We start from the raw sequence: 16,232 nt of genomic DNA, 5'->3' as shown, positions 1-16,232 counted from the left end.
CTTCAGAAATAATGTGGTGTCCTTGGATTTGTTCCCATGTCTCATGAATTTACTAGGGATGAGCCCGTGAGAAAGAAAAAGGCTTGTTCAAGCCATTTGAGGATATCTCGTATGGTACTGTGTTCTGATTAAAATGGGGCTGGCATTCAGGGTTTTCTGTGACTTTGAGTAAGAAGAGATCTGTTAAGGCCATTTGAGGATATCCAGTGTGGCATGGTTCTCTGACTGAAATGGAGCTGACCTTTAGGGTCTCTGTGACTATGGGAAGGTGTTCATAGACACCCCAGGGCCATCCTGGACTCCTGCTTGCCTTCCAGAGTCTACTTACTTCACTTCTGCAGGCTCTTCAGTCCTGATATGTCTGTGGGGCTGCGGATTGGCATGCTTGATAGACACTAGCTAATTCAAAGTTGAGAAAAAAGCAGTACAAGTTTCATTTGTTAGCAACTGTACTCAGAAATTCCTAGGGAGAAATCAGGGCTCAGGGCAAAGGCTTTTTGCCTTATCTAGAGCTTCCAGTTCTAGTCTTTAAAATATTGGTTTAGTTGCTGGAAATAAAAAATGTCAGGTAGCCATCATTTCAGATAACATCTAAACAAACTTATTTCTAATTTAAACATCTAAGTTGCCAGCTGATCCAGAAGAATACATACAAGAAGTTGGCCTCATTCAGAACCTCAGATGCTCATGGGGGTTAAGTTTAGCTCCATGGTCGAGGCTGACTCCCATTCTGGGTTCTAGAAGAAAGAGAGGATAAATGGAGAAAAAATATTATTTGTAAGGGCATGACACAGAAATCATCCAGCCATTTCTCCCCATGAGCCCCTGAGCTGCTACTGAAACATGTGGGAGACAGGGAAATATAGTTCCCTGAAAGGATGAGAGGTTAATAAAAACAAGAATTTGCCCCAGTAAATTCTGTAGACTGCTCTGCCACAAGCCCTGTGACAGTTCTAAACAGAGATGATACCACTGAATGTGGCCAAAACTTGTGCACTTTACTACTACTCATTCCATTTCTTCCTTGGGTACCACACGCATTAGAGGCTGGCCTGGAACAGCAAATAACAAGAAAGAGCCAGAAGAGACACTGTAGAAGTAGTGCTGTTGAGAGTGAATAAGCCCACTCTGAAATGAACCTTTAGCCATAACCCACAGGAGACAGAATGAGGGCCCTTGAGCATGGCCAGGAGCATGTGAGGATTTCCTAAGCAAATAAAGACTGCCATTCTGGGATGCAGAGTTCTCCAAGAAGAGCAGGGAGGAATTGTTTACTTTTAATATTTCTTTTTTATTAATAGTTACTTTATTTAAGCATGTGGCTACAAAATTATTCATAATTGAGTCTCAGTCATAGAATGTACCCCATCCTTCACCAGGGCACTTTTCCCACCAGCAGTGTCCACAGTTTCCCTCCCTCCCACCTATTTCTGCTTGTCTGTGGGCCTGACACTTGGCCCCCCTTTCTCTTCTTTTTGACACTGTGGTTTCCATTGTTGTTAATGCACTCAGTCAGCACTCAGTTCTTGTCCAGAGTGATTCGTTCCAACTATCATAGTGGACCCTTCTCTGCCCTAACTGCATTCACTGCTCATTGTGTCTCCAGTTTTCTTTCTCTAAATGATCCCTTTGAGAATTTCATAGAAATTTATTATACAGCATGGACCTTTAGTGCTTGGGTTTTTTTCTGATTCCATACCTCTGGGGTTACTCTGTGCTTAAGAATTATTCCTGTTGGGTTCAGGGGATCATATGAGATGCTGGGGACCGATCCTGGGTTGGCAATGTGCAAAGCAAATGCCCTACCTGCTGTATTATCACTCCCACCCCACCTTTTCTTCTGACATAATACCCTGGATAGCAAGTTGGTCTGCGTTTTAACACCTACGACTAAGCAATACAGCCTATGGCCTGGATGGGCACAGGCTGTGTAGACCTCCCCCTGTGAATATGAGTTCTTATTTCTTAGGTATGCACTTCCCAGTGTGTGCCCGGTGACTGTGTGGTCAGTTGAAATTTAGTTTTTAGAGAGACTGCCAAACTGTTTTCCCAAATGGCTCTGGCCTTTTATATGTCTACCCATCAGTGGGTGGCAGATTCAGTTGTTCCATATGCTCACCAGCCTTTGGTATTTGGGTGGGGGCATACCCACAGATGCTTAGGGCTTACTCCTGGCTCTGAGCTTGGAAAGCACTGTGGTGCTTGGGGACCATATGGGATACCAGGGATTGAGAAACTAGGTTGGCTGAGTGCAAAGCAAGTACTGTACTATTTACCCACTGTACTATCTCTGGGCCCCAGCTTTTGCTTTTATTGCTAGTTTGTTATTTGAGAAGTGAAGTATTTGTCTATCATGGTCTGTGTTTGCATTTTCCAGTGACTATTCACGGAGAGCCATTTTTTTACATCCTTACTGATTCTTGGTGGTGATAAGGTCACTTCCTCATGTTCTTTCCAGTTTTCTAGTCTAATTATTTTTGCCTTATTGCTTTTTTGAGAGTTCTAGATCTTAGCTTCTTTAGCTGTGGGGAATAATTCCTTATGGAGTCGTATAACTGCAAATTCATTAAATAAAATTATTTTTGACTATAAAGGTGTCAGAGCAATAGTAGTACAGTAGGTAGGTTGCTTACATTGCACATGGCTCATCCGAGTTCCATATGATTCCCTGAGCTCCATCAAGAGAAAATACCTGGCACAGAACTAAGCTCTGAGTACTGTCAGGTATGGTGCTTCTCAAAATTATTTATGGTTAACAATAAATGCTTTTATGTATATGTTCTATATGGCTAGATTAAGTAAGAATTTCTTGAACAAAAAGGGGTCATGAGTGAGAAAAGGTTCAGAAGCTCTCCCCTAGGTCCATTTGGACCTAGTTATCAAGAGCTAAGAGTAAATACAGCAGGTAAGGCACTGCCTGATCTGGGTTCAAGTCCCAGCACAACATATGGTTCCCAAGCTCTGCTAGGAGTGCGCACAGAGCCGAGAGAAATCCCTGAACACATCTAGGTATGACCTGAATACTCACACTTCCCACCAAATCAATTGTTGTGTCTGTGTATGGCAGGGATTTCCTCCTGGTCTGCAGCTTAGCTTTTCACCCTCTGAATTAGTTCTTTTTCAGAGCAAACATATCAGTATATGACTTTCTTGTCCTTTGATGGGTTGTGCTTTGCGTGTTACATCTCAAAACTTTTCACCAAACCTAGTACTTTCCCTTAATTTTTCTTTTAAAGTTTTATAATTTAAAACTTTATAGTTCTAAGTTTGTGAGTAGCTTGTGTTAATTCTATGTAAGAGGTGAGATTTGCATTTAAATTTTCTATTTGGCCTATAGATACTGAACTACCCCAGCATTATTTGTTGGAAAAATAAAGCTGCTCTTTTTCCATTTACTGTATTTGTGTGAGTTCATTTTGGCGTTCTCAATTCTGTTCCATGGTTTTATTTTTGTCTTTAACACTGGTTCACAGTAATATAGTTGCCTTATAAATCTTATATTTCTCCCACTTTATTATTGCTTTTTCAAAATGTGTTTAAATATTTAAATTGCCTTACTTTCTATATAAATTTTAGATTATTTCTGTCGTGAATTACGAAAGTCTTGCTAGAATATTGATAGAAGTTGTGTAAAGCATACAGTGTACCTTTATGATAATCTTTTTATTTGCAATTTTACTATGTTGAGTCTTTCCAATCCACGAACATGTTTCTCTATTTACTTTGATCTTACTTCGACTTTCATTAGTCTGTGTAATGTTCAGCATGTAAGTTCTGTATCTGTCTTTCTATATCTGAGGATTTCAATTTCATTTTGGGGTTTTGTTAGGTGATAACATATTTAAAATTTTGATTTCCAAATGTTTAGTGTTAGCATATGATTGCTTTTGGTATGCTTTTCATATTCTGAAAACTCCTGTGTATCCTTGCTGAAGTTACATGTTAGTTCTAGAAGTGTTTTTCTCCCCTCCCTGGGTCTGTCAGGGAGGCCTTTGTGGCTGCAGGTGGCACCAAAACTTAGATCATAGCATCATGCTACCCTGGGTCTAAGTCATTGAGTTATCTCTGGGCACACTTGGCAATGCTCAAGACTTATTTCTGGCGCTGTGCTCAGGGCTTACTCCTGACTGTGTGCTCAGGGATCATTCCTGGTGGTGCTTGGGGAATGATTTGTGATGGATCATTCCTGGTGATTCTTAGGGAATCATTTGTGGTCTGGGATTAATTCAGGGTTAGCCACAGGTCAAGCACCTTTATCTTGGGACAATATATCTCAGCTTGATCCTGGATTTTAACTATATTTCGTGGGTGGAACAGAGAGAAGTATGTCTATTCATTCTTCTCTCTCACCTCACTCTCCCTCTCTTTATTCATTTTTAGACACTGTGGTTTGCACTATTGTTAAGGTATGCAGTGCATATCACTTTATCTCCATCCAACACCCAGTTATTATCCCAAGTGATGAGTTTCAATTATCATTGTCATAGTGGTACCTTTTCTGCCCTAATTGTACTACTCCACTATTTATGGCAAGCTTCCTAATATATACTGGACAGCCTGGCTTTCTTCTCTATTGTCTCTGGATATTATTACTACACTATCTTTTATTTTTTATGTTCCATAAATGAGTGAGATTATTCTATGTGTATCCCTCTCCCTCACTCAGCATAATACTCTCTATATCTATCCATGTATAAGCAAATTTAAGGACTTCATCTTTCCTATCAGCTACATAGTATTCCATTATTTAGATGTACCACAATTTCTTTGGCCACTCATCTGTTCTTGTGCACTTGGATTGTTTCCAGATTCTGGCTATTGTAACTAGTGTTGTGATGAATTTAGGAGTACGGATGACATTTTTGTATTGTGTTTTTGTGTTCCTAAGGTATATTCCTAGGAGTGGTAATGCTGGACCATATGGGAGCTCAATTTCCAGTTTTTTTGAGGAATCTCCATATTGTTTTCCATAAAGGCTGGACTAGACAGCATTCCCGCCAGTAGTGAATGAGAGTCCCTTTTCCCCACGTATCCATGCCAGCACTGGTTGTTCTTGTTCTTTGTGATGAGTACTAGTCTCTGTGGTATAAGATAATACCTTCTCATATAATCTCAGTAACTTAACTTATTTAGAAACAAATGGAAAGCAAGAAATTTGAAAAGACCCAATCCCCAGCTATTCTTCAAGCTGTAAAATGGGAATGGCTTCAGTTGTAAATAATTCATCTGGACAAATGTGCTTCATTGGCTGAGTGCTTGCTGGCCTGTCTGCCAATCTGCACTTTATTCTTGGAGCTGTGGAACATTAGGCTCTTGTCATCTGAGTATTTCTCATGACTCATAGCATTCTGACCTGCAAGAGTCCAGAACTTTACGTTGTGTTTCCTTGAGCTGTTTGTCCTTTCCCGCAGGCAGCCTTCCAAGCAGAAGAAGGCTATTCAGACTGCTATTCGCAAAAATAAGGAGGCCAATGCTGTGCTCACTCGATTGAACAGTGAACTCCAACAGCAGCTCAAGGTAAGGAGCTTCATGAATTTGGATGACCAGGCCTGGTACATTTGCCTAGTATCTGCTTTAATTTCATGGATTTTGGGGGAGAGTTGTTTTCTGGATTTTGTGGTCATACCTGTTAGTGCTCAGGTATCACTCCTGGTGATACTTGGGGGATGACACGGGTGCTGCAGACCAAACCAGGATTAACTAAGTGCAAGTCAAATACTTTACACCTTGTAGGATCCCTCTGGTCCAACAAATGCAATTGAATGATTTTTTTTAAATTTTTGTTATTTTGCTCTCTACCATGTTGAGCCCAAGTATTATGCATATGAGTTATTGCTTTTCCGCTGAACTACAGCCCCTGCTTATGTGTTTTTTGGAACAAAGGCTAAACCCAGTGCCTCCTATATGTAAGGAATTACCACTGAGCTAGATTTCCAACTTTCATTAGTGGTTTTCATGAATATTGTTCCATGAAGCTTCATGAGTTGGTTCAATAGGCTTAGAGGAATATGAGTAACTCTACTATGTAGGCTGTATCTGGTATGTTAGTAGTCTAGAGTATGTATTAAAGAAGCTGATCGAAACATTCTTTACTGTGCAGAGTTTCTAGGTAAACCCTTAGTTTTCTTAGATCCTTACTGACTGATGCTAGACATCTTTCAGCAGAAGAAGGTGATGGAAATGGTTCCATGTTACCTTCTCCAAGATGTTACCTCTGTACTTAACAACTGTTTTTCATTATTATTAATCCTTCTTGTATTTGTTCTAACAAAGAATTGTAGGATATGAGGCATTTATATTTTTAGTATTGAGAGCTCTAACTCTGAAGTCAAGGTGTTGATAGAGCTGTTTTCTCTCTCTTATCTCTCCTCTCTCTCCTCTCTTTCTTTCTTCTTTCTCTCTCCTCTCTCTCCTTCTCCCTTTTTCTCTCCCCTCCCTCTCTCTGAAGACTCTCGGGGACTGTCTTTTCTTCTTAGGTTCTGGTTGTTGCTGGCAATCTTTGGTGTTTATTTTTTTGGGTGTGTGTGCACATGGCATTCCTGGCTTTATGTTTAGGCATTACTCCTGGTGAGGTTCAGGGAACCATATGTGGTACCAGAAATCAGTTCCAAATCAGCTACATGCAAGGCAAGCACTCTACCCATTGTACATCTCTCTGGCCCCTTGGGCATTCTGGACTTAGAGATGCATACCATCTATTTCTGTCATCCTACCATCCACTGTCACCTACATTTTTGGATCTGGGTCTAAATATCTCTTACTGTGCCTTTCTCTTATAAAGATACCGATCATTAGACTAGGACTCACCAATAGAAACCAGTGTCTCATTTTAACATGCCTAGATGGCATCCACAGAAATTCTATTTCCACAGTAGCTCACATTCATAGGGATTGAAACTATACTCTCTCTCTTTTCAGAGGACACAGTTCTATATACTACACCCTGAGTCTCTCTACTGGATAATTTCCACCCACATATAAAAATGCTTCAGCATTGCCCATTAACCTTGACTCCCCTTACTTCTCCCTTCTATTAACTTTATCAACAAGTCTAACTGATTCTAGATAAATATCACAAATTCTCTCACTTCTATCCATATTATAACTGCTACTCTGATCTACGCCATTTTTCTTTCCTGCTTCTGTCCATTGAATAACCTCCCAGTTGTCCCTTGCTTCTATTCTTTCTCTAGTATGATCCATTCTTTACATAGACAATCCCTCCCACTCTACCTTTCCTTCAAATTACATTCACAGGCAGGGCTTCTGGCCTGTCAGCCTCTGGATTTTTTTCCTGCTGTTGCCTTCTTTTGTACCCTCAGATCTGCTACCCAAGTCGACTTGTTCATTAAACTCTAGCTCCTCTTTTTCCCTTGCTTGCTTGCTGACCTCTGCACTATTGCCAGATCCATTTTTAAGGGTATAATCTCAGAATTTGAGCTCAGATACAGAATTCTTTCCCATCATGGCAGAGTCAGTGTGGTCTTTGTATGTCCCCAATTTTCCCTGCCAGGGACTTTACTTTAGGGCCAAAGTTTGAATTGAATTGAATTGAATTGAATTGAATTGAATTGAATTGAATTGAATAGCAGATTACTAATTATCTTTCCTGCCTTTAACTAAGAAGTCATACCTTAAATTTTGATTTGCATAGGAGCCTAGATGAAATTTTGGTAGATGAACAGTCTTTTATTCCTTATACTTGACTGAGTTTGGTATTATATTAGAAATGGGAGGCTGTAGATAGAAATGTAGTCTGGGTGGTTCACTATCACTATATAGGAGTATGGTTTTTCTTTTATTTTCCTTCTCTCTCTCTCCCAATAGGCCTTTCAAAGTTGAATTTTTTTGATGTTTTGGAGGCCATACCTAGCAGTGCTCAGGGATTACTCCTGCTCTGTGCTCAGAGGTCACTCCTGGCAGTGCTAGGGGGCAAACCAGGGTTGGTTGGCCACATGTGACACAAATGTCTTACCTGTTATGCATCTCTCTGGCTCAATCTTTTGATTTTCAGTATCATTTTCCATTAGCCACCAATCTTATTAAAACTAAGGGTGAGATTAAGGTAGTGGGAGAAAATCAGAGGCTATGTCAGTCAGTTTCATTTCATCATCTTTAGAAAGGAGGTGAGAGATTACAACAGTGACTTCTCCTTTGTCTTGTCACCAGCTTTAAATATGAATACTTTCCTGTTCTCTTGACCTTTAGTCATAGGATACCTACTTGGGGATCTAATTGTAAGATTCTTTTTAACATTCGATGAAGTGGGAATGAACCCAATGAATGACTGCTTTGCTCTTGTTTTTTTTTTTTCTGTTTTGTATATGTAGGAGGTTCATCAGGAACGGATTGCACTGGAAAACCAATTGGAACAACTTCGTCCAGTCACTGTGTTGTGAGCTCCTAAGATTTGAGTAATAGTGGGTGATCTTTTCTGCCAGGATCTTTCATTTGAATGTTCCAACCCAAGTACCTGTCATAGTTGTTTGGCTGTATCTAAAACTGTGAGCAGGGCTTGGGGTAATAGCCCAGAGATAAGCTACATGACTTGTCTGTCTAAGATGCTGGGTCTCACCCCAGTACTGTAAAACAAAGTAAACAACAAAAACACACACACAAAATCTGAGTGTGGAATATATTCCATTCCATCTTTTGTCTTGTACTTGTACATTTTATTGTGGTGGACCAAATACAGTTGATTTTCACACTTGAAATTGTAATTATCAGTGAACTTTATCTCCCATTCTTAAGTATTTCTTCAAGGTGTTAGATGTTGATCCTTACCAAAAATTAGTCTTATAGCCAATAAAAATAAATTTGAGCATTATTTATTTAAAGAATTTATGATTTATACAAAACCTTGTAACCAAGTACCTTCTGGGTACCTATTTTATTTTTGTAGATATATAGCATATTCAGTTGAATGAATAATTATTAAGTATACCATATACTGTATACTAAATAATTTGAATTCCAGTTGATCATTTTTGGCATGATGATAATTAAAATTAAAATAAAACAAAAGCATCAGATTCCGACAGACACTGTGCCCTCTACCACTATATGCTAGAAATTGCTTCTCTAGTGCCATTTCTGTATATTTAGCTATAAATAGTACATAACTACTGTTTCCTATTGGATGTCAGATACTTATGTGTTTTCCACCTATGGAAAGTAGAAGTCTTGTCAGTGATCTGTTTAACTTGGCTTGGCTATCAACTCAAACAACTCAGTCCTTTCAATAAATTCTGGGGTAAGAGCCACCTGCTTTAACCACCTTGTACTATCCGGTGAAATAAACAGTTGTCAGAGCTCTACTTTCTTCCTGCATGGGATAACATATCTGAGTAGATGCATGAGTTTGGAAACCACCAATCAAACATGAAAGGCTGATGAGCTATTTGGGTTGAGAAGCACTTTGTTGTTTAAACCCAGGTATTCAGACTAGAGAAGGGGAAATGCTTATTATGGATGTCAATACAGCCGTCTTAGGTAGTTATTTTTGGTCTCTGTTATTTTAACCTGGTTGTATGTATATTGGGTCTGAAGAAATGATGAAAGAAATCCATCCTCACACTGGATACATGACTATTTGGTTCTCTGTGAAGTGTGCCCAGGGGAAGTGATTGGTTTATATGCATTCCGGAGGAACCCAACTGACTCCATTGTAAATGATATCACACAGTAAGCTTGAGTTGCAGACCGGTGCCCTATACAATTCTTGGTAGCTACTGCTTCTTCTGAAATCACAAGTTGAAAGTGGGAATTGACCAACCTTCAGCAGGATCAGGTATACCAACTTGGCCATCATTTTGAGAGCCAGAAAGCAAACAAAGCTCTCTTGTTCATTTTGCTAATGCATCCTTTTACTAGGAAGGAGGGGTACAGTGTGTGCCCAGGGTGGCATACGTGGTAGAAGATAGGTTTTCAGTATGTGGGACTAAGACTTTGATTTCCATAGAGTTGATGTTTTTTTTTTTTTGAAAAAGTGGGTATTTATTGAATGCTTCCTTTTGGCATTGGCAGGTTTAGCAAGAGCCTAATGGCAGAAGAAAAAGACACACACATGGTGTATATTTTTCCCAAGGAGAAAAAAAATTGTTGACTCTATTCTGTGCATATGGAAGGATTTTAAATTGATTTGATATTGTAAAAAAGCACACAAAAGATGAGGTATATCCCTTTTCAATTCCTTTTGGCTACATGTTTTTTTTTGCCTGTGGAAAAGGTTTTGAGTAAGTTTAAACTCTTCCCAATATTCTGAATGAGTCATTTCAGAATTTTTCAGTAACCTCTCTGCCCATGTTCTGAGATCTGAGGACAGCAGCAACTTTTCTGAACAGCCTTACTGTTTTAGAGCTGTCTCTTAAGTGGTCTTCACAAGGGTCCTATAGTCCCAAGAATGAAACACTAGAGTTGATAGCAAGCCTCTTATGTCCCTTAGTTACTTGTATGCCAAGTTGCTTTTGCTATCTTCATCTCTAGATGATGTGAAGCAAAACTGAACAGGACATATGGGGAATGGAAGAGTATGTTATTATCAAAAAAGTTATGTGTCCTGTTTTGGAACTAACTGCTTTTTAAATCTTAGAGAAGTATTTAATGCATGATTGAGAGAAGAGGCAGCTTAGCTAGAAGTTGTGCCTGGTTTGCTATCACTGGAAATGAGAATGTCATAGGCCATCTACCCATCTCCTGGAACTACAGTTCCTGGGTCAAAAATCCATAGGAGCAGAGCTAATGACAGTAAGAATGTCAGCCTGTGTCTCAGTTCCATCCTTAGACTTAGCAATACTGAAAATAATTCCAAAGGGTTTCTTTTTTCTGTTTACCAGGTTGAATTTTATCAACTCAATTAATTAGCCTTAAAATATTATAGCTTGTTTTAATGAGTTTCAGATTTAGGCATTTCTCTGGGCTTAAAGCAAAAATAAAATCTGAGGGAAAAATATGATAGAACGATTTGTTCTTCGGAACACCTCACCTTTCATGATACAATATATTATCCTGAGTTTCTTGGCAGAGCTTTTGACAGCTGTTGCTTTGAATGGATTCCATTCCTGTATTCCTTATGGGAGTTTTTAAAATAGACTACTGTGATTGAAATCAACTCAATATGTAGTAAGTTATGGTTTTCTTTGGTTTCTTGGGTCACAAATGTTCAATTTCAGCATATTTTAGGGAATGTAATCAAAACCATGAATTTCCTTTGATTTCCTACCAGTGTCTGCATTATCACAAAGCATTCTTCTGTACATATGTGACTTGATTCTGTAGTCTCTTTAAATGATATTGTCTATTTCCTGGAAGAAGATCAATAGTAAATAGACTAGAATGAATATATTTCTTGCAATTAGGATAGGTATTGCCAGTATATTCATCTGAAGCAGTAGTTGGAACCATTTCTATTCTAGTATATAACATCTAGAGCTAAAAGTCATTTTTCCCACACAAACTAGAATCCCAGCTTCTGACTATATAGATATCACCAAGGGAATGTGCTTTTTTAAGTAGCTAAAAGAGCTTCAAATATCACAACAACCACATCTTTGCATATTACTGATAAGAGTCTTTGTCTTAGTTTAAATATGAATGTTAACAAAATGGAACACTACTCGTAAGATCTTTTTCTCTTGTAGTTTAAATAGACACCATAGCTTAAGTTTCCTCTGTCTAATTGGTTTACTGTTTCAAGTGTACTTTTTAACAACTCTGATTTCTAAGGCTCCCTTGGCTTTATTTACACTTGAGTTATGGGTGTTTTGTTCATTTTTTTAACATCATGACTCAGTATGGTTCAAGTTCTAGTAAGAAGTGGGGATTTTGGATTTTGGAATTGTGAGTTGGCACATCTTGCTGCTATTTTGGCACGAGCTAAGGGAGACTACCCACTGATGCCAACAGATCAGTTATTGATGGAAATTTGCATGTCTTACCTTTGAGCCACCCACTTTACTTGTTTATAAGAAGTGCATCTAGTTAAGTGAACCTCCCAAGAGAAGCTCTAAGAACAACATAGAGAACTAGGTGAAAAAGCAGTGTAAGCAGATTTTAAGAGCTGCTTCCTTCACCAAAAGCAGGCTCTCAGAGGTTGCCTAACAATTGTTCTCTGAGACAGCCAGTTTGTTAGTATAAGCACATTAGCCCAGTTTCAGAGTTCCTTTGTTGAGGTCTTCATAGTTATTTTCTATGTTTCCTAACACACACGATGAGAAAGGAACACTTTCTAAAGGGGACTATCATAGGACTTTCATTGAGAGGTGGTCTTAATTATAGAAACCTTTCTCTGCCCTTGACTATTAGGGAGTGCTTACTTTTTGTGTTCAGTGAGATCTCTTGTCTTGTTCTCAGCTAAGTTCGTGGTCATGGGAAGCTATAGAAAGGGATTTTGGGGCCGGGCGGTGGCGCTAGTGGTAAGGTGCCTGCCTTGCCTGCACTAGCCTTGGACGGACCACGGTTCGATCCCCCATTGTCCCAAATGGTCCCCCCAAGCCAGGAGCAACTTCTGAGCACATAGCCAGGAGTAACCCCTGAACGTTACCGGGTATGGCCCAAAAATCAAAAACCAAAAAAAAAAAAAAGAAAGGGATTTATGACTCTGAAGATTAGAGGACACTGAATGACTTAAGGTGGAATGGAACTACTGTATTAAGGAAAATTCAGGTCCCAGTTGTTGTAAACCACTTTGTTGAACAAGAAGACTAGATCCTCTAACTCCATCAGGGAATGCCCCAGAAATGGATCAATTGGTGCCATGACCTCGTTGTATTTCGGGTAGATCCACTGAGTTGTCATGGTCTCCTTTGTTTTAAGGTAAGTTGGGTGGTAACCCCTACTGTACCTACCTTAGGTACTAGGTATACTCTCTTTTAGTACTGCCATTCTTCTTGTCTTTAGCAAAAATGAGATGTTCAAGTGAGCCAGAGCCAGGAAGAGCCACTTGTTTTCTTTGTTTGGGGGCCACACAGGGCAGTGCTCAGGGGTTATTCCTGGATCTGCACTCAGGAATTACTCCTGCTGGCTTGGGGGACCATTTGTGGAGCTGGTGTTTGAACCCTGGTCAGCCACGTGCAAGGCAAATACCCTACCCGCTGTACTATCACTCCAGCCCCCAAGGAAGAGCCATTTTAATTATATTCTTCATGGCTGTGGGCCAGGCAAGATAAAGAGCAGATGGTCTATTTTAATGTGGAAAGTAAAAAAATGTATATTTTTTCACGGCAGGTAAAAATAAGCCACAGCAAAGTATATATTTGATGTGTTCTGTCTTTTCATGATAATCTGCTAACAAGTGGTGTTAATATTTTACTCAGCCAAAGTCTCATTCATTTGCTAAGCGTCAGGAACATTATATGTATATAAGCGTAGATAAATATAGGGTACCCTATATTTGGATTGTGACTTGTACGCTCAAGCTAACCTTACTGCCTCCTTTTCACACTTGCTGTAAAGTCTGTGAAGAACATAGTAGGCTATGAACTTCCAACTGGAAAATGTATATGATGTGAAACTGGGGTGCTATGTTAAAAATAAATGTATGAAAATTACGTGTGGCTTGTATGGAGTCTTGGTGTTGGTATATTGGATTCGTCCTTTGGTAATCAAAGCAAAAGATCTGGAAAAGAAATGGAAGTTTTTCCAGTTCAAGTTCAAGTTATTTTTACTTCTTGGTTCTCTGATCTAAGGTCTCCAGTTCCTGTACACTATAAACACTGGGAAATTATGGGGTTTTATGATTAACTCATGGTTTGTACACATACACATATAATTATGAATCCTCACAGTGATCTACCACTGCACCGCAGCACTGGAACCTCAAAACCATTAATTCAGTGAATTAATTTTTGTTTTAGGGCATATCTGCTAAGGAGTGACACCTGTTGGTATGCAGGGGACCATTCATGATATCAGGATTCTAACTAGGGTAAATCTGCATGTAAGGCAAGCACCTTACCTCCTGGACAATCGTTATGGTCCCAGAATTGAAGGCTTGAGATAATGTGGGGTCACGTTCTTTGTTTATCTTGTCAATTTATTTTTGTTAAAAAAAGTGTCCCCTTACTCATGTCCTTGGCTGAAAAAGAGAGGAGAGTACATTAGTAACAGTTGGCTGGAAATTCCAGCTACCAACCAGCACTCCTCTTGCAGTTTTTTATTTTTTAAATATAGACAATTTTAAGAGCCACCATTCTTTTATCGGGTGTGATTTGGTTCCATATTGTGAATGCAACTGGTAAGCTTTGCACTGGAGACCTTTCAATTCCAAATGTCAAGCTAAATCTCGAAAAATTATCCATGATTTGACTCAAAAGTTTGTACTGGGGTTCCCCTAGGTCCTGATCTTTCCTGAGCACTGATGAGGGTCATGGAATCACTGACTTCTGCGATTATCTAGGCAAGTGGATCCCAAAGTATTGACCCAGCAGTTTCAGCATGAGGATGGGGGTGGGAGGAGGGTTTACTAGAAATGCAAGTTCTCTCACCACATTGCAGACCAGTTGAATGAGGAACTCTGTGATTGATGGTCTACACTTGCCTCTTGCCTTTTGCCGTTAAGGAAACTGACGTATAGCGTCCAAAACGAAGGTCTCTGCTCATTCAGAGCCAAGGATAAAAACGTTCCCAAGGAAGACTTTGTTTTTACTCCCTGATTCACTCACCAGTTTGTTTCTTTGCCTTATCTTTCCTCCACCTCATGAGCTAGAGATGAGAACCACAAGACAGACTCTCATCAAGAAGCTTAGGGAGCTCCAGGTACACAGCAGTGCATTGTGGGACAGGTGTCCTGGTGTTGGCCATAAGGTGTTAAGACGTTAAGGGATACTGACTGCTTTATCGAAGCACCTCAAGCTTTATGCTGTTAGATTGACTTCTTACTTTGCAATCCAGTGTGAATGGTTGTAGTGGCACCATTTTCTTTATGGCTTTGCTCCTTCCAAGAATGCCTCCATTTTCCACAGGGGTTTCTTGTTTTATCCCGTGAGTGGAAAAATAGAGACTGCATGTAGGCAGAATAGTTTCTCCTTACAGAATTAACACACATCATCTCTGTACATACTTAACTGCTAGTCATATGCTAACAGTTAACTGCAAGGGAGACTGGGAAATGTAGTCTTTAATAGCTCAGGAGGAAACTGAGATGAGTACAGTGTTCCCAGAAGACACAACGCCAGATTGCTCTGAGAACACACAGAAAGGGCATCTTCTTGAGATCCATAAGGAAGAGACAAGTAGGAATAGATATTAACTATAAGATAAGTAGAGGGTTTTCCAGTCTGGGGTTCTCTATGGGATAAAGCAAGGCAGGGGAAGAGCATTGTATATTCTGGAACTACAAACATCCTGGATAGAATGGGGAGATATAAAGAGTGAAGGGGAGGTTATGGTAAGAGTGGGGCCTAAGGCCTTGCATGTTATGCGAAAGCATACAGTGCCCTGTGATGCTTCTTTCAAGCTTTAAGCACAATGTATAAAATCAGTTTATTGATATTTAAGGAATTATTTGTATTCTCTCACTTTACTCCCCAAGACAATAAATGTTTTACTGGAAGATAGTTAACTGGTGTTTCTGACATGAACCAAGTCTGTGAGTTTGATTTGTTACACATCTTCTGGCATGTGTTTGAACAAAGAACCAAAGCTAAGACCACAAGGGAGGAAATGATTTTAGGAAGAAGTCCTTGAGGATGATGTAAGATTTTTTCCAGTCCTCTTCCTTTAAGAACCAAAGATGACAAAGAGGTATAGAAGTGCCTTTTCCCCCAACAAGGTTTACCAAGGTACAGAAATGAAGAAAAATCCCCAGGCCTGGGAGAATTAATATTCATCTTGGTGGCAAACTACAATTGCAGTTTTACTATGCTGACTTTCAAATGTGAGGTGGAGTACATGTGAATGTTAGTATTTTCAGGAATCTCACTATCTCCTCCCCACTGTGTTTTTCTTCAAACAAACTCAGAATAAGAAAAGTCTTTATCTTTGAAAATAAAATTGTGCTTACTTTTATTTACCCTGAAATTCTAACAGATTTGGTCAAAACAAAAGAATTGGCACCAAAAAATAGTATGAAAAATTTAAAAATTCATCTGTGAATGTCCTTTGGCATCATTAGCAAAAGCAACTTCAGCTAAAAATTATAAATATGCCATCTGCTGATGTTGCTTAAACATACCATAAATATATGTATTTAAAAACAATAGCAATTCCAGAAATTGCTTGGAATTTTAGACCAA

At 39.3% G+C, this 16,232-nt stretch overlaps 1 protein-coding gene across 2 annotated transcripts in view; it reads left to right on the top strand.

The window, feature by feature from the left end:
* REPS2 (RALBP1 associated Eps domain containing 2) overlaps positions 1–13,547 on the top strand; it is a 236,594-nt gene extending 223,047 nt beyond the window's left edge. For both annotated transcript variants that reach the window (XM_049766790.1, XM_049766789.1), the window contains exons 17-19: positions 5,412–5,517; positions 8,331–12,401; positions 12,605–13,547. In XM_049766790.1, the coding sequence (XP_049622747.1) occupies positions 5,412–5,517; positions 8,331–8,399 (175 nt within the window). In that variant the 3' untranslated portion in view covers positions 8,400–12,401; positions 12,605–13,547. The remainder of the gene's footprint in view (positions 1–5,411; positions 5,518–8,330; positions 12,402–12,604) is intronic.
* The last annotated feature ends 2,685 nt before the right edge of the window (positions 13,548–16,232 follow it).

The sequence above is a fragment of the Suncus etruscus genome, chromosome X (genome assembly GCF_024139225.1).
Source record: "Suncus etruscus isolate mSunEtr1 chromosome X, mSunEtr1.pri.cur, whole genome shotgun sequence".
Taxonomy (NCBI): domain Eukaryota; kingdom Metazoa; phylum Chordata; class Mammalia; order Eulipotyphla; family Soricidae; genus Suncus; species Suncus etruscus.
The sequence above is the reverse complement of the archived record's forward strand: the minus strand, read 5'-3'. Positions and strand labels throughout refer to the sequence as shown.